The sequence below is a fragment of the Hyla sarda genome, chromosome 6 (genome assembly GCF_029499605.1).
Source record: "Hyla sarda isolate aHylSar1 chromosome 6, aHylSar1.hap1, whole genome shotgun sequence".
Classification (NCBI taxonomy): Eukaryota; Metazoa; Chordata; class Amphibia; order Anura; family Hylidae; genus Hyla; species Hyla sarda.
Window position 1 is genome coordinate 126,842,866 of NC_079194.1, and position 23,431 is coordinate 126,866,296.

A 23,431-nucleotide genomic window follows, 5' to 3' on the forward strand; every position below is an offset into this window, starting at 1 on the left:
TGAGCTACAAGAGGATGTAAAGAAAACAGTGTTACAAACACTAGGCAATGCTGCACCAATCTAGTGCAAAGTCACTTTTGAAGAAGACCAAAACTGCACCGTTTTACAAGAACATATTTAGCATTGGGTTTCAGAAAAACAATGATACCCAACATTAAAAGAGTACTCTGGGATATGAAATGTATCCCCTACCCTAAGGATAGGGGATAAGTTTCAGATTGCAGAGGGTCTGACCGCTGGGTCCCCCCCCCCCGCTATCTCCCATACGGGGTCCATCGGCTCTTTGGCAAAATAGCGTGTTTCAACCGCCGCATGACGCGGCGGGCGACACGCCCCCTCAATACATTTCTATGGCAGAGGTGGAGACTGCAGAATGGAGCGCTCTGGCTCTCCCATAGAGATGTATTGAGCCGCGTCATGCGGTAGTCTGACACGCCCCCTGGCCACTGACTGCCGGGGCCCCAGCGGTCGGACCCCCCGCAATCTGAAACTTATCCCCTATCCTTAGGATAGGGGATACGTTTCATATCCCAGAGTACTCCTTTAATACATGTCAAGAAAATGTTGGCTCTTCAAAAGTCACTAATGTCTGACAGATGATGCTGGAGGTTATAGTCATTCTGCAATCACCTGTACTACATTCTACATAGACCATTTACTCAACTGTGTATCTCTGAATAGAGTGGTAGGCATGGTAAAGTTCGGCCAGATGCTGGAAATGGTGAAACTTGTGCAGCATGGCATCCTGCTTCTCCTCATTATCTACAGGAAGGAATAAACATTGAGTCATTAACACAACATGAAGCTTCCTGTAAAACCTGAAGATTTAATGTCATTTACATTGTTATTATTGAGGGAACCAGAATATAACTTCAGAGAAATTCAACAAATGATCTCTTGGAGCTCAATAAATGGGCAGTTTAGGTTGAATAAATGGAAGCTTTAATGTTTCACTGACGATACGCCATAGGCCCAAATACAAGAATCAGAATTGGTTTATAAATAAGAGGGTCCCCGGCTGGATCTCTGTAAGGAGAATCAGTACCTTCTAAAAGAGCTTCTACATCTGACACAGTGAACCAGAACCCTGTACTGATCAGGACAGACACATACATGAAATATATCCATAGAGCAGTGTTAACCAGCGTGCCTCCAGCTGTTGCAAAACTACAACTCCCAGCATGCCCGGACAGCCGTAGGCTGGAGGCACGCTGGTTGGGAAACACTGCCATAGAGAGACATTTCACATACATAGAGCTGCCTATATGGACAAGCTACATGAAGCTACAATCAGCAAATGAAGAGCAATGTTTAACCTCTTAAGGACGCAGGGCATATGGATACGCCCTGCATTCCGAGTCCTTAAGGACGCAGGGCGTATCCATACGCCCGTGGGAATTCCGGCCGGAGCCGGATGCCTGCTGAAATCATTCAGCAGGCATCCCGGCATATCGCACAGGGGGGTCCTGAGACCCCCCCCATGTCGTCGATCGGAGAAAATCACATGTCAATTCAGACATGCGATTTTCTCCAATTCCGGGCTGATCGGGTCTCTGGGGACCCGATCACCCGGAAAATAGGGCTGATCGGAGTTGTCAGCAACACCCCCGATCAGCCTAAAGGATAGGAGTGAGGTCGCAAAGCTGCGATCTACTCCTATCCCCTGCCATTACTCAGAACGGAGTTCTGACCAATGGCAGCGCAGGACAGGGGGTTGCCATGGCAACCCCCGTTCTGCCCGCCCCTGGATGTCAAGGGGCTCTGGAAAGAAGATGGAGGCCGTACCTGCAGGAGAAGATGCCTGGGGACCTGGGATCTTCGCTGGAGCCTGCAGGATCCTGATCAGGTAGGGAATCGACAGTGGGGGGGGGGGGGGGGGGGGATTGAAAGTGAAAGTAAATCTATCTTTACTGTGGCAACCACTAGGGGGGGCCAAACTGCAACTCCCAGCATGCCCAGAGAGCCAAAGGCTGTCTGGGCATGCTGGGAGTTGTAGTTTTGCAACATCTGTAGGGTCACAGTTTGGAGACCACTGTTACAGTGGTGCCCAAACAGTAGCCCTCCAGATGTTGCCAAACTACAACTCTCAGCATGCCTTGACTGCCCAGGCATGCTGGGAGTTGTAGTTCTGTAGTTCAGATTTAGCAATTTTCATGACATTTTTGGAAATTACTGCTCTACTTTGAAGCCCTCTAATTTTTTCAAAAAGCAAAAATATGTCCATTTTATGATGCCAAGTGGACATATTGTATTTGTGAAGAAAAATAAAATGTATTTGGAATATCCATTTTCCTTACAATTAGAGAGCTTCAAATTTAGAAAAATGCAAAATTTTCAAAATTTTCATGAAATTTGGGGATTTTTCCCCAAAAAAGGATGCAATTAACGCCGAAAATTTACCACCAAAATAAAGTAGAATATGTCACGAAAAAACAATCTCAGAATCAGAATATTCTGTAAAAGTGTTTTCGCGTTATTAATTCGTAAAGTGACGGTGGTCAGAATTGCGAAAAAGGGCTCAGTCCTTAAGGTGAAAAAGGGCTGCGTCCTTAAGGGGTTAATATATAAACTTAATAATTTTAGTAAAATGGAGTCTTGTTAATGACCCCCTCTCACCTTGTGCTATATCCAGGCATTGCATAGATAGCATCCAGAAATAATAAGAAGCATCATTAAATCTGCTTTCCACTACGGCATTGTGGGTAAGCTGCTCCAGAACCCGGACAGCTTCATCCTGGCGACCAGCTTTGTGGAAGGCTGTTGAGAGGCAGAGAATAAGAGTAATGTGTATTCACATTAAATAGAGCCGCCATTTTCAATAAACACAGCAACAATCCGACAGAATTACAGAATGATAACATACCCTTCTGGGCTTCCTCAAACCGGTCATTTTCTGCCAGCCATTGTGCGTATGGAACGTAGACCTCATCTTTATATTCTGGATATTTTTCTACTAAAGCAAACGCCTGGAAATAGACATAGATACTGTATCGTACACATAAAAGTGGACATCAGATGAAAGAAGGATCCTGATAAGGATTCAGTACTTACCTCTTCCCAGTGTTGAGTCTCCACATGCAACTGGACCAATGCCTTCAGATCCCCGATCTTCATATATGTTTCAGCCGCATAGCCATGATGTTGCAGCTTTTTGAAATAGTAAGCACACCTCGATAGCGGCTCCCTCTCAGCTTTGTCCAGCTTCCTCGCTATATCAATCAACCTGCAGATATAATGTGGCTATTGACAGACAGTTCCCAAGTTTGACAGAGCTTTTACTTAAAAGAGTACTCCGATGCATTTTCTTTTTAACCTTCTGTGCCCGGGCTGCCAAGAGAAACAAAACAAACTTTAACTCACCTTCCTACATTCCCCCGTTGCGCTGATATCTATGTCCCATTCTCCGGTCCCCAACTTCTTCTGCTTCCTGTAAGTCGAAGATGTGACGCTCAGCGAATCACCGGCTGCAGCAGTGTCCCCTTGCGGCCGGTGATACGCTGAGCGTCACATGACTCTTCAACTTACAGGAAGCGGAAGAAGTTGGGGACCGGAGAACGGGACAGATATCAGCGCAACGGGGGAACGTAGGAAGGAGAGCTAACGTTTGTTTTGTTTCGCTAGGCAGCCCGGGCACAGAAGTTTAAAAAGAAAATGCACCGGAGTACTTCTTTAAAATAAAAATCACCTGTAAATACAAGTCCCTGATTCTTCAAATTCTGTTAAGTTAAAACAGTCTATTCAGACATCTCTCAGTAAAATCTGCCAAGTTAATGCAGCTATGTGGAGGTGGGAAACTTATTACTGCATAACTTAACATACTTTCCATTTCAATAAATATTTACAACCCAGATTAAACATAGGACTTATTATCATGCCAAAAGGTCCAAAAAAGCATTGCATTCTGGTCAATAAATCCTCTTTTAAGCATATCTTCCTGTTTGGTCGATCAGCGCCGTGAGCCGGGTTCCTTTGAAGCCAAGTACCTACTACCACTTATACTCCGGAGGGCAGCAGACGGCCTTTTTCTACATCCCTATCCCATTGTTGTGTATGTACTTACACAACCACCCAGGGTGAGCAGTTCTAATTATATAGCCCCCTGGGTCCAACAATATTATTCTATGGAGCGCTTACTTCCTTGTCTCTAAAAGGTCCTGAACGGCTGTTAATAACTCTGGACAAAATTTGTCATCTTCCCCCTCTGGCAGCGGACAATACAGTCCCATTTACTTCCTCCTGCAGAAGTCTTCTCGAATATACTACAATATTGCAGAGGCTCTGCTACTTTGCCCAGGATGTAATAAGCAATCACTGTTCATTTTTTATCATCTATTCAATGGCTATAATATTTAATGGTGGAACAATTTCTTTAATATTATGAGCACCTTAATGAAAAAATAACTGAAAGACCTTAGTAATGCAAGAATCCCCTCCATGCCTATGCCTCCTTGCTAGGAAACATTAATGGGAAACTTGGTTTTGGGGCACATCTCTGCTGTTCTGCTACCAGGAAGTACACATCCTTTAGTCTCTATTAAATTTAATTGTCCTTCTAATTCACCAATAAATCTCCCAGGGTGTTTTTAAGAAAGGGGGGCGGGGGGGGGGGGGGGCTCTAGCCTACAGAAAAAATGTGTGATTATTTAAAACTGGGTCAGGGAATAAATTAATTTATTTAACTCTAGCACCAGTTAATTTTTTTTTAATCAACTGGTGCCAGAAACTTAAACGGATTTGTAAATTATGTGCTAAGTAGAGTAGACACTGGCACTAAAGTCAATATATTGCAATATTTGCAGGTGTCAATTCAACAAAAGGATTTGTAAATTACTTACTTGCTATATGCTCCAGAGGAAGTTTTATAGTTCTTTCCAGTCTGACCACAGTGCTCTCTGATGACACCTCTGTCCATGTCAGTAACTGTCCAGAGTAGGAGAAAATTCCCATAGCAAACCTATCCTGCGCCGCACAGTTCCTGACTTGGACAGAAGTGTCAGCAGAGATAACTGTGGTCAGACTAAAAAGAACTATACAAGTTCCTCTGGAGCATACAGCAGCTGATAAGTACTGGAAGGATTAAGATTTGCAAATAGAAATAATTTACAAATCTGTAAAATTTTTTGGCACCACTTGATTAGAAATGTTTTTTCTTTCCACCGGAGTTACCCTTTAAGGCACACAGCTCAGCATCAAGAAATGATGAGGGTACTGCCAAGGTCAAAAGAAAGCTGCAATGTGAAGTCTGAAGTTAAATAAAAACAGATATATACATGTGTTATTGTCTGCAGACTGCTACATTAGGACACATCTATGATGAGTGACTTCAGCTTAGCTGCATTGTCTACTGGAGTCTATAGTAGTCTGCCAGTTTAGTTCCTTCTCTATTATATGCTTTACATTGCAGCTCTGCGCTCCATTCTTATCAAATGATAGCTGTAGGTGCATCTGACAACTAAAAATGTATTCAATTTTTTTATTTCAGAAAAATTTAAATGTCATGGAAACATGTCAAATTTTTTAAGATAGACAGGGAGAGATGTGTTTGAGTGCTTCTCCTTGCTCATTCTAAAGATTGGTGGGGGTCTAAACACCCAGACCCTGACCGATCAAGCTTTTCTGAAAGTATAGTAACACATTAAAACCCTGCATTATTTCACTGAGCTAATTTCAGTGCTATATATACTTGTGTCAAGACACCCGATGCAGGGGTAACAGTAGCTCTCCTCTCAGTTGATAAAGGGGAGCCCTCATTTGGCAAGCACATCTGCAAAAAATATTCTGTGGGGCACCTCATATTTCCAAGGATAACCCATACAGCCTGGCTTTCAGCTACAGGGCACCTAGCTTGAGTTAAGTTTGGGGAGACCCTACTAACAGAAAGAATATTCCTTGCTCCTAAAGCCACCCTAAAAAGGCCCTATACTTATCACTTAGGTGACAGACATGACTTTAATGGAGAACAGCACAAATCCTGGACCTCGAATAAAAAATAAAAAAATACATTTCCTGCTGGAACTGGAAAAGATGAGCAAATAGACGCGGAAGGACAGGAAACCACATCTTTGTTATCGAGCTGAATGGCTGCAAATAACCCTCTTCCTGTGCGGCCTTATTTTAACTTGTTTTTCAGGTATGCAGCTAACAAAACAAAAGGCTAAACATAACTGAGAAACGTCAGGAGCAGCTGCCTCTAGGTTTTCTGTCCACTTGGTGAAGCTGCCTGTTATTCTCTATATGGATTCTCTCGCAGGACACATCGGAAGAGTGGTGTACAGAGAGCGATTGTTGCACAGAACTAGGCAGGTAAAAGGCAGGAAATTAAAGCCAGCTGAAAGTCGTTTTCGGTCTTAGGTAATGTAATGTCCTGCCCATGTACCCAGCAAGCAGGTGTTCCTGTCACCAACATCTCCTGCCACACCTTATTATTATGAGACGTGAGCTCAGCCCATCAGTCCCTAGAGGTCTATCAGCTTAAACCTTCCATTACATTACACCGAATAGACCAGCTCCATGGATCTAATAACTTTACAAACCATTACTAAAAAGTATGAGGTTGACTTGTAACCTGCCACTGATACTAGATATTACGCAAAGATATTACGCATGTGTCATGGAAATTAAACAGTTAATATACTCAAAGTACAGAATTTGTTAGAAAATAAGCTGAATTTGAGTAAGGCTAAGAAGTTGGTTCTACTTTATATCAGTGTATGAGTTCTCAGGAAGGAATGGCTGAGCTGATAACAGTAAGCTGAGGAGTTTCTGGGAGATCGGTCAAGGGCTGAGATATCAGGCAGGTGTCCTCTGGTTAAATGCTATGTATAACTGTATAACCTGTGACGTACACTTAGTATATACCCAGTGTATAAGAAGTGGGTAGCTCTGCCTAATAAACCGATCAGCACATTATTGTTTTCGTAGAAGCTTGTCTGTGTATTCATTAATGTAGCTTTTCTCATTTGGACAAATTATACCTCTCATCCTAATTTGGACCATCACAGGTGACCTGTAAGCAGTGCTGTGGAGTCGGAGTTGAACGAAATTTTGAGTACCTGGAGTCGGAGTCGGCAAACAATGCACCGACTCCTACAAAATTTAGATTGGAATTTAAAAAAAAAAAACAAGCTTAAATGTCCCAATTCACAAAAAGTTATAATTATTGACTTCTCTACTGTAAGCATAAAGACCAATGCATGCAGTGCCTCATGTAACCGCAAAAAAAAACACGTTAAGTGACGGTGAAGAAGCAAGCTTTTCATGTGCTTCACTATATGGCACGCAACGAACAATTAGGAGCGGCAATACAAATACTTTCCATAGTGTTGTGTTCTGCTGTTACAGGGAACCCATGGGTAACCTAGCCTCTCACTGATAAGGGATTAAGTAAATATGTTTTTTGCCAGACTAGAGACACTTGTATAAGTGAAGGGAATGGAGGGTCAATAGTTCAAGACTGAAGCTGTAAACCATTGGAAAAACTGCTGCCATTCAGCTAAGGCTATAAAAACTTGTAAACTCCAATTGTTAGCTTAAACTTTAAACATGACTATGGGATTCTACTAGGGAAATCATGTTTTATAGTAAATGCCCCTTCCTGGATCCTCCCCCTGCCCTATCTTCAGCAGCAGATCAGCACACAAACAGGAGAAGGCAGCAGCTTCTGCCCAACTACCTCTCTCTGCTAGAAGAGCTTAGAAGAACTTGGTAGAACAGCTTCATGGATTCAACTGTAAGTGTTTATAAATACATTCGCATATTAATACAGAGGAGTCGGAAGTACAAAAAAACTGCGGAGTCGGAACATTTATATACCGACTCCACAGCCCTGCCTGTAAGTGGATGTTTATCCAGTTCACATGTAAAGAAGTATAGTCGCCACCTACAGGAGACTTGTATGTTATCAGCAGCAAAGCGTACAGTCACCATACAAATGAAACAGTGATACCCTATACTAATACAGAGTTACACTGCTTGTTATATTCCAGAGCTGCGATCACTACTCTGCTGGTGGAAACAGTGTACACATACATTACTTATCCTATACTGATACTAAATCACAGCCTGTAATATAGTCACTCTGCTAGTGAAATCACTATGTACATATAGATAATTCACGCGATAGGGAAATGTTTTTTTTTTTAGATTAGCCCCAGATACCCCCAGATATGCCAAAGAAGAAACTTTTCTATTTGAAGTAAAATAAAACTTTAAAAGGTGAAACCTGGAAACAGACTTACAACTCAATCCAGCCATGGTCCCCGCTCAGCTCTATGGCTTTCATGTGCTCTCCAGCTGACAGATACATCTCTGCTGCTGCTTTTGGTTCCCGGATATTCCGGGCCCAGTCTGCCTGCTTTGTAATTAAAGTTTTTGTCTCTTTTGGGTCTCCAGATCCCAAGAAATCCTGAAAGAGAGAGAGACACAGACATGAAACAGAGAAACACACCGAATTAGACATATTTGCCTGCATATAGCCCAGAGAAAGCACAGCTTTCACATATACATTATTGTTATTTATTTTTTTACAATGCCCTGCTGCACCTTATGAGTCTTTGTAAGGGTAATATGTCTGTATTTACATGTGCATTTTACCAATCATGTAGAGTACAGAGTATTCTAACAAAAGTAAACTTTTTTCTCTTATTTCATTAAAATGCAGTTTGTAGAAGGAAATCTCTATTTTATTTGATTAATTTTTAACGTGTCCCTGATGGAATATTACAGAACTCAAAGTGAAGGTCGTACACATTTGAGCACACCTCATACAAGCTTTAATGTCTGCACTTCTCTAAGACCCCAATGGGAAATCTGCCAAATAATGATGCTGCTTCTCTAACTGGAGGTCCTGACTGCTGAAGTGCTTAGTGCTACTTACTTTGTGGTCTTAAATAACTTTCTAATAAATGAACAAGGATAGGCAAACCTAGGACATGAATTGTCACCATGTGCTCATGATGGTCGATAATGGCGGCCACACACAATCACCAATCTTGGCCACAACTGGTGAGACTTTCGGACATTCATGAACCCTGTCAGTTGTATAAGAGGTCCGATCCCTCACTTTTAACTGACAACTAGGGAGTGTTGGGACAATGGGGGGAGATTTAGCAAAACCTGTTCAGAGGAAAAGTTGCTGAGTTGCAACCAATCAGATCACTTCTTTCATTTTTGAAAAGGCCTCTGAAAAATTAAAGAAGCGATCTGATTGGTTGCTATGGGCAACTCAGCAACTTTTCCTCTGAACAGGTTTTGATAAATCAGACAGATAACTGAGAGTAGTCAATGTCTACTTACACAGCCCAATTAAAATCTACACCAACAGGTCCACTGGGCATATAACAAGGATAGCCTGTCAATATCCTCTGTTCAGAATGTAATTAAGAAATGGCAGTAATCAGGAACAGTGGAAGTTAAAGCAAGATCTGGAAGACCAAGAGAAATATCAGACAGAACAGCTCGCAGGATTGTGAGAAAAACAATTCAAAACCCACGTTTGACTGCACAATCACTCCAGAAAGATCTGGCAGACACTGCAGTTGTGGTACAATATTCCACTATAAAGAGATACTTGTACAAATATGGTCTTCATGGAAGAGTCATCAGAAGAAAACCTCTTCTACGTCCTCACCACAAAAATCAGCGTTTGAACTTTGCAAATGAACATATAGACAAGCCTGATGCCTCATGGAAACAAGTTCTGTGGACCGATGAGGTTAAAATGAAACTTTTTGGCTGCAATGAGCAATGGTACGTTTGGAGAAGAAGGGGAACAGAATTTAATGAAAAAAACCTCTGTTCAACTGTTAAGCCTGGGGGTGGATCAATCATGCTTTGGGGTTGTATTGCAGCCAGTGGCACAGGGAACATCTCACGAGTAGAAGGAGAAATGGATTCAATAACATTTCTGCTAATTTTGGATGCTAACTTGATGCCATCTGTGAAAAAGCTGAAGTTAAAGAGAGGATGGTTTCTACAAATGGATAATGATCCTAAACACACCTCAAATCCACGTGGGATTACATCAAGAGGCGTAAACTGAAGGTTTTGCCATGGCCTCCACAATCTCCTGACCTCAACATAATTCAAAATCTATGGATAGACCTTAAAAGAGCAGTACGTGACAGACAGCCCAGAAATCTCAAAGAACTGGAAGACTTTTGTAAGTAAGAATGGGCAAAGATACCTCAAACAAGAATTGAAAGACTCTTGGCTGGCTACAAAAAGCTATTACAAGCTGTGATACTTGCCAAAGGGGGCAGTGCAAGATATTAAAGGGGTATTCCAGCTCAAAACTTTTTTTTATATTTCAACTGGCTCCGGAAAGTTAAACAGATTTGTAAATTACTTCTATTAAAAAAAATCTTAATCCTTCCAATAGTTATTAGCTTCTGAAGTTGAGATGCTGTTTTCTGTCTAACTGCTCTCTGATGACTCACGTCTCGGGAGCTGTGCTGTTCCTATGGGGATATTCTCCCATCATGCACAGCGCCCAGGACGTGACATCATCATTGAGCAGTTAGACAGAAAACTTCAGAAGCTAGTAACTATTGGAAGGATTAAGATTGTTTAATAGAAGTAATTTACAAATCTGTTTAACTTTCTGGAGCCAGTTGATATTTATAAAAAAGGTTTTGCCTGGAATACCCCTTTAACTCTGCAGGGTGCCCAAACTTTTGCAGATGACATTTTTTTGCTTTCTGTGATTTTGAAAGTGTAAATGATGGAAATAAAATCTAACTTTTGTTGACATATTATAAGAATGTCTAATCTGTAATTTGATGCCTTTTGGAGATTTTTCCATCTCTCCTTGGCTTCTTTATGCACATTATGCCCAAACTTTTGATCCCCACTGTAATTTGCACTTCACTATATGTGAAAATCGGATTATAGCATTTATAGGCAATATATGCAATAACTCAATGAAGGAATATCCTTGGCGCTATACCAATGTTGGGTTAAGGACCCACTCTAAATAGGTGGCCTTGACGTGGCGAGTGGGCTTGTACTTTTGGATCAAAATGTATACTAACAACCTGTTCGTGTTTGAATTTATGCTGAGAAGCAAGTAGATCAAAATACAAATGGTGGATCTGCGGCTGTGTTTCTTTTTCTCTATTTTTGTTTTACAGTTGTAGTCTGTCCCCTCTTTCATAGCCAGCACTCTGCTCCACCCATGCGGCCCAGGCGTTTGTAATTAGCAGGAGACTGCATAAGAGTTTCTTCCTAGCATTCTCCCAGCCCTCTGGCAGGGAGCACTTGGTAGGTATTCACATTGGTGTGGTTGCACTGCGGCGGCCATTGTTACTGTGATGCTTTGTCTGTGGGGTGGTGTGGCCCGGAGCCAGGGGCTTGGTCGGGCAGCAGTGGGGCTGTCTGGCCACTGGGTCGCTCCCCCCGTGGGCATGGTGTTGCGGTGGTGGTGGCCGCCGTCCGGCGCTATGCCAATGTTGGGTTAGGGACCCACTCTAAATAGGTGGCCTTGACATGGCAAGTGGGTTTGTACTTTTTGATCACAATGTATACTAACAACCTGTTAGTATTTGAATTTATGCTAAGAAGCAAGTAGATCAAAATACAGATTGTGGATGTGCAGCTGTGTTTCTTTTTCTCTATTTTTTGTTTTACAATATGCTTGTTATGTTCTGACCCACTTTAACCCCTTAACGACGCAGGACGTATATTTACGTCCTGCGCTGGCTCCCGCTATATGAAGCGGGGTCGCATCACATCGCATCGGTCCCGGCGCTCATCAACGGCCGGGACCCGCGGCTAATACCACACATCGCCGATCGCGGCAATGTGCGGTATTAACCCTTTAGAAGCGGCGGTCAAAGCTGACCGCTGCTTCTAAAGTGAAAGTATCCCCGCTAGTCAGTTGGGCTGTTGAAATCGCGGTGTCCCGAACAGCTTACAGGACACCGGGAGGGCCCTTACCTGCCTCCTCGGTGTCCGATCGATGAATGACTGCTCCGTGCCTGAGATCCAGGCAGGAGCAGTCAAGCGCCGATAATACTGATCACAGTTTATCTGTTAATACACGCCTGTGATCTGTGTAAGAGATCAGTGTGTGCAGTGTTATAGATCCCTATGGGAACCTATAACACTGCAAAAAAAAAGTTAAAAAAAAAAGTGTTAATAAAAGGTCATTTAACCCCTTCCCTAATAAAAGTTTGAATCACCCCCCTTTTACCATAAAAAAATAAAACAGTGTAAATAAAAATAAACATATGTGGTATCACCGCGTGCGTAAATGACCGAACTATAAAAATATATCGTTAATTAAACCGCATGGTCAATGGCGTACACGTAAAAAATTCCAAAGTCCAAAAAAGCGTATTTTGGTCACTTTTTATACCATTCAAAAATGTATAAAAAGTGATCAAAAAGTCCGATAAAAACTTCAGATCACGGCGCAAAAAATGAAAGTCTTCATACCGCCCTGTACGTGGAAAAATAAAAAAAGTTATAGGGGTCAGAAGATGACATTTTTTAACGTATAAATTTTCCTGCATGTAGTTATGATTTTTTCCAGAAGTACGACAAAATCAAACCTATATAAGTAGGGTATCATTTTAACCGTATGGACCTACAGAATAATGATAAGGTGTCATTTTTACCAAAATATGCACTGCGTAGAAACGGAAGCCCCAAAAATTCTGTTTCGCCGTGAATTTTTGGGTAAAATGACTAATGTCACTGCAAAGTAGAATTGGTGATGCAAAAAATAAGCCATAATATGGATTTTTAGGTGGAAAATTGAAAGGGTTATGATTTTTAAAAGGTAAGGAGGAAATAACGAAAAGTGCAAAAACGGAAAAACCCTGAGTCCTTAAGGGGTTGAAGAATCTTTCATACTATATTTACACTTTGGAATTACAACTAAAATGCATACCCATGTCTGGTATATATTGTTGGTAATCGAATTGTTGTGACATAGGTGCCTCCCAAGTAGCATTTTGGATTTCTCCTGAACACATTGGCCCAAATTTATCAAACTGTGTGAGAGAAAATTAATAGAGTGATTTTCCCACAACAACCAATCACAGCTCAGCTTTCACTTTACCAGAGCTCATCAGCTGAGCTGTGATTGGTCGCTGTGGGAAAAATCGCTATTTTTTTCTCTCACACAGTTTGATAAATCTGGGCCATTGTGTTTTTTTTTGTTATAGTGATTAAATAAAGTAATGATAAGAGTCACAACAACTAGTCTTTCTCAAAACTATTTCTTTTAAAGGGGCACTCCGGTGAAAACCTTTTTTCTTTTAAATCAACTGGTAGCAGAAAGTTAAACATATTTGTAAATTACTTCTATTAAAAAAATCTTAATCCTTCCAGTACTTATTAGCTGCTGAATGCTACAGAGGAAATTCCTTGATGACATCACAAGCACAGTGCTCACAATGCTGACATCTCTGTCCATTTTAGCAACATGCATAGCAGATGTATGCTAAGGGCAGCATGGTGGCTCAGTGGTTAGCACTGCTGCCTTGCAGTGCTGGGGGGACTTGGGTTCAAATACCACTAAGGGCAACAATAAATAAAGCGTTATTATTGTTATTATTATAACGTCAGCAGAGAGAACTGTGCTCGTGTTGTCACCAGAGAGCATTACAAAAAGAAAAGAATTTCCTCTGTAGTATTCAGCAGCTAATAAGTACAGGAAGGATTAAGATTTTTTTAATAGAAGTAATTTACAAATATGTTTAACTTTCTGCCACCAGTTGATTTAAAGGAAAAAAAAGGGTTTCACGGAGTACCCTTTTAAAGGGGTATTCCAGGCAAAACCTTTTTTTTTATACATATCAACTGGCTCTGTAAATTACTTCTATTAAAAAATCGTAATCCTTCCAAAAGTTATTAGCTTTTGAAGTTTTCTGTGTAACTGCTCAATGATGATGTCACGTTCCGGGAGCTGTGCATGATGGGAGAATATCCCCGGGACGTGAGTCATCAGAGAGCAGTTAGACAGAAAACAACAACTCAACTTCAGAAGCTAATAACTATTGGAAGGGTTAAGATTTTTTAATAGAAGTAATTTACAAATCTGTTTAACTTTCCGGAGCCAGTTGATATATAAAAAAAAGTTTTGGCCTGGAATACCCCTTTAAGCACCCAATCCATATCGGACATCAATTTGTGAAATAAATTTGAAACATACGTGGTTCTAACACAATATTTCTAATACACTTGATATAGAATCTTTAGTACAGACAAAACACAAAGGTTGTTGTTCCATTTTCACCAATATAAGGCAATCTGCATTAGTCCCTACTGAGCTAAATAGAAGATGCATATAAATAGCACTCTAATGGTGTCATTCAAGATTTTTAAGAGTTTGTACGTTTGTGAGTGGATTCATCGTGATCTGTACTAAAATAGTGAAAAGTGCAACCCTTATTGCGTACTTTCATACTCCAAATGATTGTTACTACTATGAAGAATAGTCTACACACAATACCTTGGCGTAGTCAAACATGCGCAGGTCCGTGTACATATTGAGAGCTCGGCTGTCCTGACCACCTTTCTTGTATAGTTTGGCGGCCTCATGGAATTTGCCTTGGTAGGCATACACATCTGCCAAAAATAAGTCATCATTCGAATCGCCTCGCTTTTTACGGTCCTTGAAAACACATAAATGGATAATAGAAAGCAAGAATTATTGTTATTTTCTTAGAATCACTCTTCAGCTATTTCTTTGACATTTTAGTTAGGACATTTAGCTTAAATCACTGAATTAATCTTGATATTAGGGAATATATTGTTATTTATATCTGCAGGCTGATATTGATGAAATGATTGGCTTAAATTGTATCCAGTCTAGACAATACTCTGTAAGCTAAATAGATCTGCATTGACACCCTGTAGAAGGTTATTATTAGGACAGAAGTTTGTGCTGCTGATGTGTTTACCTTACAGAGGATTGTCTGGACCAGTGTGCCTCCAGCTGTGGTAAAACTACAACTCCCAGCATGCAGGGTGTTGTAGTTGTACAAAAGCTGGAGGCACACTGTTTGGGAAACACTGTGAGAACTATTAGTATGGGTTTTCCACCACTGACTGCAAACATGAATGTTCAGATTAATTTCCAACAACCACAGATCTTGAAAATAGTGAATTAATTATATAAGAACATTGCATATCTTTTAAGTATGCAATGACTAAACCGTTATGATAATATTCTATATTAATAATGGATTGCATATTTACTATGGGAACCGCCAACTGATAGCAGCAAATAGGTGTCCTCACCTAGAATTTGCTGCTATCTTATAGCCCAGAAGATTGTAAGGGGTTAATCATTAAATTCCATTTCTAATGCAATATTACTATAGCAGTAATTACACCCTGGTGACTGGAAATAACATTGGGGGACAGGACCTCAGCCCATATGTGTGTCATATGTGGTCTCAGGTGGGGGCTGGAGTGAAAGGAGCATTGTGATTCAGCGACTGTGTAAAGTCTGTGCTGACAGCAACCAGACTGGATTTAATATAAGTGCTCACCATCCCATCTATAAATCTAGTGACTTCCCAAATATACTTAAGGACTGTCTGCAGCAGTTATTAGCTCCTTTCTCATGCCAGTGGATCTGCAGCACATTAAATTATGGTGCACAGTGGGGTCTTTAATATTGAAAGCCACTGGTGGTATTCTCCTAACCTCAGTCATTACCATTAAAACAGATCCTGGCACATCACAGATGTACAATATTACACGTTATTAACATAGAGCCAGAATATTCTGCAGCATTTTACAATTAAGGGGAAAACAACCAAGGAGGAGCATAATGATAATGATTTACTGTATAGTAACAGTGATCATTTCGGAAAGATAACAATCTATACCATTATCTATGAAGATTTCCTTTGCACGATTAGTCTGTGAATAGGTTAGGGGTGTGAGACTTGTGGCCTTCCAGCTGTTGTAAAATTACAATTCGCAGCATACTCGATAGCTGATCAAGGGAGTTGTAGTTGTACAACATCTGTACAGCACTGGGATAGATCTTGGGGATCGAAACCTCTGGGATTCCATACATTCAGGACAATGGGGGGGGGGACTAACCAGAGCAATGGGCATAACCACAATATCAGTGGGTATCCCCATATTAGAACCCCCAACAATACATAATAAAATGTTATTGTGGGAAACACTATTTCATCTTATTAGTCAATAATTGGAAATTCTTTGTATCTGTACCAATTATAAACGTCTTCAGGGTAAAAATACCTTCCTCCTCTATGTATACATTAAGATGTTCCTGTAGCTTATTTCCAAGCCTGTATCCTTAATGAGGAAGGAAATGTGTATTTTATTTTACAGTCACATATTTAAAAAAAAAAATCTCAAACAAAAATTTTGACATTGGCGGCTGCTGACCAGTTCAGTCCTAGACTATCAGCATTGTATACGGGCCCAGAACGGATATAGCTCAATATTAGAAATTTAGGGTGGAGGAAACTTACATTTATAATACAAATGAGGTCATTGAGCTAAACTGAAAAACAAACAAGCAGAGGAAGGAAAGGGAAAAACGTGCAGAATAATCTATGACACTCCCAGCTCTGGACACTACATTCATTCCTTCAATTAAGGGGCATAGAACATAATGTTGCCTTTGTGAAAATATTAGTAATGAAGCCTTACCATACTTTCCAATATTGGTTATTATAGGATTTTCCAATCTCAAGAAAAAGATTGTAAAAAGATTAGTTAGGCAGCACTGGACATGTTAGGACCCTTTCAAAGGGACGCTGTGTCAGCAAACGTCTGTCAGGCACGGACGTTATTTTTGACGGGACACCACGGGTCCGGACAGATCCTATCTACTATTATGGTGTTTGTCGGGCACAGTTGTTTTTTGACGGGAGTAGCGAGAGGGAAAAAACTTTTCATGATTAATTTTTCTCCCGCTATACTCCCCGGGTTCCCCAACGGACATTACACTGCCATGTCACAACGGCAGTGTGAAAGAAACCCAAGTTTGGTTGCACCAAGAATACATGTTATTAACCCCTTAAGGACCAAGCATTAAGGACCAGAGCGTTTTTTGCAAATCTGACCACTGTCACTTTAAGCATTAATAACTCTGGGATGCTTACGTTCTGATTCAGAGATTGTTTCTTCATGACATTTTCTACTTTATATGTAAGCGGTAAATTTTTGTAGATACTTGCATCATTTCTTGGTGAAAAATCCCCAAATTTCCTGAAAATTTTCCTTTTTTTTTTAACTTTGAAGCTCTCTGCTTGTAAGGAAAATGGATATTCCAAATAAATTCTATATTATTTACATATACAATATGTCTACTTTATGTTGGCATGTCTTTACTTTTTGAAGACATTACAGGGCTTCAAAGTTTAGCAGCAATAGTTTTACATTTCACGAAAATGTCAACATCTGAATTTTTCAGGGACCAGTTAAGTTTGAAGTGGATTTGAGGCGCCTTTTGTGAGAAATACCCCATAAATGACCCCATTATAGAAACTACACCCCTCAAAGTATTCAAAATGACATTCAGAAAGTTTGTTAACCCTTTAGGTGTTTTACAAGAATAGCAGCAAAGTGGAGGAGAAAAATCTAAATCTGCATTTTTTTTTTACACTAACATGTTCTTGTAGCCCCATTTTTTTTTTTTTTGGTTCAAGAGGGAAAGAGCAACTGTGGGATTTTTTAAAACAAATTTTGCTGAAATGGTTTTTGGGGGCCATATTACATTTAGGAAGACCCCATGGTGCCAGAACAGCACCATGGGGGCTATTTTGGAAACTACACCCCTCAAGGTACGTAACAAGGGGTATAGTGAGCCTTAACACCTCACAGGTGTTTGATGACTTTGCGTTGAAGTTAAAAGTGAAAATGAAAAATGTGATTTTTAACACTAAATTGCTGGTGTTACCCCAAATCAAGGGGTAATAGGAGAAAATGCCCCCCAAAATTTTAAACCCCATTTCTTATGCGTATGGAAATGCCCCATATGTGGACGTTGAGTGCTCTGCTGGCGAACTACAATGCTCAGAAGAGAAGGAGCAAAATTTGGCTTTTTGAAAGAGAATTTTGCTGAAATGGTTTTTGGGGGGCATGATGTATTGAGGAAGCCCTTATAATCCCAGGACAGGAAAAAAAAAAAAAAAACACATGGCACACTATTTTGGAAACTACACCCTTCAAGGAATGTAAAAAGGGGTGCAGTGAGCCTTAACACCTTACAGGAATTTGACGGGTTTGCATTGAAGTTGGGCGTGAAAATGGAAAATTAGATTTTTAACACTAAAATGATGGTGTTACCCCAAATTTCTGTTTTTTCACAAGAGGTAATAGGAGAAAATGCCACCCAGAATTTAAAACCCCATTTCTTCTGAGTATGGAAATACCCCATATGTGGATGTAAAGGGCTCTGAGGGCACACTACAAGCCTCAGAAAGGAGCAACATTGGTCTTTTGGAGAGAGGATTTGGCTGGAATAAAAGCCATGTTGTGTTTAACAAGTCCCCATCGTGCCAGAACAACAGAAACCCCCCAGATTTGACACCATTTTGGAAATTAAACCCCTCAAGGAATGTAAAAAAGAGCTTTAGTGAGTCTTTATGCCCCACAGATGTTTGGAGCAGTGGGTTATACATACGGAAAATTAGATTTTTTTTACACTAAAATGCTGTTGTAACCCCAAATTTAGCAATTTCAAAGAGGGTAAAAGGAGAAAAGGGTCCCCCCAAATTTCTAGTCTAATTTCTCCAGAGTATGGAAATACCCCATATGTGGATGTAAAGTGCTCTGAGGGCACACTACAGGCCTCAAAGGATGGAGCGACATTGGTCGTTTGGAGAGAGGATTTGGCTGGAATAAAAGTCGGTGGCCATGTCGTGTTTAACAAGTCCCCATAGTGCTAGAACAGCGGAAACCCTCAACATGTGACACCATTTTGGAAACTTAACCCCTCAAGGAACGTAACAAGAGCTTTAGTGACTCTTTATACCCCACATATGTTTGGAACAGTGTTGTGTAAATATGGAAAACTAGATTTTTTTTTTTTTACACTAAAATGCTGTTGTAACCCCAAATTTAGCAATTTCAACCGGGGTAAAAGGAGAAAAAAAAAACTACCAAACTTTGTAATACAATTTCTTCTAAGTGAGTAAATACCTCATATGTGTTTTTTTGGCTTTTTGGCCACATGGTAGGACTGAGAAGGGAAGTAGCATCCTGTGGATTTAAGGACATAGTAATTTTACCTTAAATGATTTTTAGGCCCCACTGCATGTCAGCCAAGGATTGAACTTGCAAGTGATGTAATACAACCATAAGTGAGCTCATTTCTTATTATTGAGATTATAGGGGATTTTGGTTGAATTTGTCATAAAAAGAACAAGAATCTTAGCATCTTTTGTGTGGCACGTCTGTATTTATAGCGTTGTTGATCCTATTTTAGAAATACAGTGAAATACTAATGGTACTAACTTTGCATCCTTGTAAATATGACAATATCATGCTAATTACGCAGCTGACCAAAAACTGTGTCAAGCCATAAAAAAAAAAAACAACTGTGCTGAAGTGAAGGGCAATACATTTTGGACATGGAGGAAAAAAATTTTATTTTATTTTTGGTTATATGGGACTGGTTGTACATGATTCTGGCCCCATTAATCCCTATATAAGGGACAAATGCCAGTTGACATCGGCACACTATAACAGATTCCTGCCCAGAAAGGTAGGAATCGAAATGTGCGCAAAACAAGCAATCACCTCCAGACATGGCAATGTCAAACAACACACGTGAACAGAAATGGATACTATTAGGTATTATCAGGTATAGAAAAATGCCTAATAAACAGCACAAAACCATGAACAAGCCCGTACTGTATTGATCATGTTTCAGATATCCTCCAAACATAATGAACTATGCCCATATCACCAGTTCTAACAATGAAGATAACAGCTTTATACGGCATGACACAGTCATAAAAACTGGTCAAAAAAATTTATGAATAAAATTTTATTAGCAAAATGCCAGTTTAGCGCTTTTGTTGTGCCCCATTTCTACAGATATACCACGTAAAGTATTCATCTAGGGGTATAGTGAGAATCTCTGTCTATGCTTTTTTACACATATTACAATTTAGTGTGATCAGTTGTAAAGGAATATCCCTCTATGTATTCATTTAGGGGTATAGTGAGAATTTCTAATGTCTAAGTTGTGTTAAAAGGATAGCAACAAACGCTTCAACGTGTGGAGGCAGAGACACTGTTGGTTTATTTAAAATATCAACAAAAATAACGGCCTTAATGTCAGGTGCCGAACCCAGCCTTACCTGGTACATGGAAGTGACCTCCCACCCATCTCTTGGCCACTCCAGGATAACCGACCCTGACTAAGGGGGTTGCAACAGCTTATACTACAACTAGGATGTGTCAGTAACATAATATCACTGACACACAAAATTTTCAGTTTTCCTTCACTGAACCCAGGCCTTTCGGTGACACGTAACTGTCTACAAACTGCCTAAAGCCACATAGGAGAGCATTGTAGGGGAAATATGATATATATTATATACACACATATATATATATATATATATATATATATATATATATATATATATATATATACTCATATATATTCATCTAGTGAGAATTCCTAATGTATATGTTGTTTTACACATATCGTAATTTAGTGTGATCTATTGGAAAGGAATATCCCTCTATGTATTCATCTACGGGTATAGTGAGAACTTTTAATGTGTACATTGTTTTAAACATATTTGAATTTAGTGTGACCAATTGGAAGGGAACATCCCTCTGTGTATTCATCTAGGGGTATAGGGAGATTTTTTAAAGGAAAACGGTCAGCTTTCTTCCCCCGCACTAACCAGCAGTACTGGCTGGTAGTGCAGGAGACGCTGATCAGTTTTATGCTTACCGTGCCCGGATCTGCAGCACTGTTCGGCCTTAATCTTCTATTTTCTGTATATTCAAATGAGGTGCTAACTGGCACTCTGATGCCAGACCGGGCCGCAGTGCCGCCCAGCTCATCAATATTCCTCCTCTCTCCATTACAGCGGGGACAAGAGGGAGAGGCGGAAGGAGGGGAGGAATATTGATGAGCTGGGCGGTGCTGCGGCCCGGCACTGACGTCAGAGTGCCAGTTAGCACGTCATTTGAATATACAGAAAATAGAAGATTAAAGCCGAACAGCACATCGGATCCGGGCACGGTAAGGATCAAACTGATCAGCGTACCCAGCACTACCAAACAGTACCGCTGGTTAGTGTGGGGGGAAAGCTGACAGTTTTCCTTTAAAGTTCGTTTGGGGGGGTTAATAAAATGTACAGCGGGGCATACAAGTTAAAACAAAAACAAAAAATGAGTTTAAAATGGCCAATGGGGGATAAAAGACTAAAAAGAAGGGACAAATTAGAATTCTAAGGGTGTATGGTAAATTTGGAAGCATTCTTTCATGCAAAGAACAGGTTTGGAGGGGCACATGTTGCACTGATATGTAACATCTTTTCTTATCCCTCTACGGGCACACACCTGACACCGCTTCTGTGGTCTCTTTTGCTTCTCTGTTGAGGGGATCTCCGAGGAGAAATGTTGCCCGGGAACAATACGGCTGATGCTTACGCCAGAAACGGAGTCTCCGCTCCAGAATTGCTGAAGATAAGGGCCTTTATTACTTTTTCCTGAAACTTCAGGAAAGTTACTATTCCCTGCCTCCTGTGTCTACACAAAATCATTATAAAATGCAATCTGGATGAGGTGGGCTGTCAACTTTTTATACCATGTTCTGGTCTTCCTCATTGTAGGGTTTGATGACTTGGTCCAAGAGGTCCACCCCACCCATGTAGCGGTTGTAGTCCAGTATGGATTTTGGTTTCTGGACATCTGTGCTTGACTCCCTCACAGGAACAGTTCTGCTTTCATCTGGATGAATGGAGGACAGAATTAGAACCTCTCTTTTGTCCCGGTATTTCAGAAAGAAGGTTCTCTCTGCAAACAGCCCTACTTTGCCATTTCGGAAGCAGTGTGAAGAGCAAGGTTTTTGGGAGGCCCTTTTTGTTTTTTCTAATAGTTCCACAAGCTACGGTGGACCTTGCAGCAAGGGACTTAAGAAGCGGAATACTGTTATAAACATTATCTATGTACAGGTGATATCCCTTGTCGAGAAGAGGGTAAATCATATCCCATACAATTTTTCCCGTATTGCCCAGGAAAAGGAGGCAATCAGGGAGGTTAAGGCATGAATCTTTTCCCTTGTAAACTTTAAAGCATTGTTACTTTCACACACCTTATACATTTTGATCCTGTACCGAGCTCTCGTTAGGGAGGTACTGCCGGAACATCAGCCTCCCTTTAAAGCTTACGAGGGATTCGTCAACCGCTATATATTTTTTTTTTATTTGGGGGTATATACTTCAGCAAATTTAGAATTTAGGTTATCCATTAGGTGCCTAATTTTAAATAACCGATCATAATTGGGGTCTTGGCGGGACGGGCAGAGGGTATTGTCATTGTAATGGAGACATTTGAGAAGGATCTTAAAGCGGGACCTACTCATAACGGATGGGTAAAGGGGGGTATTATACAATACATCAGTGGACCAATTGGTTCCTGATGGTTGGCTTCTTAATTATTACCATATTTTAAAAAAGGCCCCCAAATTTACGGATTTCCACTGGGTCTGTGGGGGTTCAATGTTGCCCTAGGGAGATATATAATGCGGGGAGGGAGGCAAGGAGTTGCTGGGCATACAAATTAGTTTGGTGGACCATGTTATTCACTAATTCCTCTGTGAAAAAAAAAAAAAAAAAAAATATCTATCTCCTGGAATCCTACTGTGTTAACTTGGACACCTGAGGAGGCAGTAAAGTTGGGAAGCTGGGGGGTGTAGTTGGTAGAAGATATCCATATGCCGTCCATGTCCGTAGACTCAGGTTCTGCAGCTACTCTTCTGTGCAGTGCAGGGGGCTCATCACTCTCAGAGGATAAGGAAGAGTGCGAGTATGGAGGATGCAGATGAAAGTATTCATTCACCCTCACCGTAACTAGCGCTGTCTGTATCAGCGAATATCATAGCGAAGGCCTCCTCTGCACTGTAATCCCGTCGTGCCTATTTTTTTTATACTACCACATGAATCTGATGACTGAAAAAACGGATCAGATAACTGATGGCACGAATCAGATGGCTAAACCTGATCTGATGGCTAACAACTAACCTTTTTTTTTTTTTTTTTTTGTGTGTGTGTTTTTTTGAGGGGGGGGGAGGGTTACAACAAATACTACACGGATGATCAAATGACGGACTACACGGACCAGATAACTGAACGCACTGATCAGATGATAGAACCTGATCTGATGACTAACAATTTTATTTTTTGCTGTGTTATTAATTTTTACTTTTTTTTTTTTTTTGGGGGGGGGGGGGGTACTGATG

The 23,431-nt window shown here is 40.6% G+C and overlaps 1 protein-coding gene across 2 annotated transcripts in view; it reads right to left on the reverse strand.

The window, feature by feature from the left end:
- The window catches only part of IFT122 (intraflagellar transport 122), a 103,739-nt gene that overhangs the window by 24,605 nt on the left and 55,703 nt on the right, over positions 1–23,431 (reverse strand). For both annotated transcript variants that reach the window (XM_056524956.1, XM_056524955.1), the window contains 6 exons: positions 14,459–14,620; positions 8,238–8,404; positions 3,052–3,223; positions 2,864–2,966; positions 2,617–2,757; positions 665–762 (listed from right to left, as the gene is read on the reverse strand). In XM_056524956.1, coding sequence (XP_056380931.1) covers positions 665–762; positions 2,617–2,757; positions 2,864–2,966; positions 3,052–3,223; positions 8,238–8,404; positions 14,459–14,620 — 843 coding nt within the window. The remainder of the gene's footprint in view (positions 1–664; positions 763–2,616; positions 2,758–2,863; positions 2,967–3,051; positions 3,224–8,237; positions 8,405–14,458; positions 14,621–23,431) is intronic.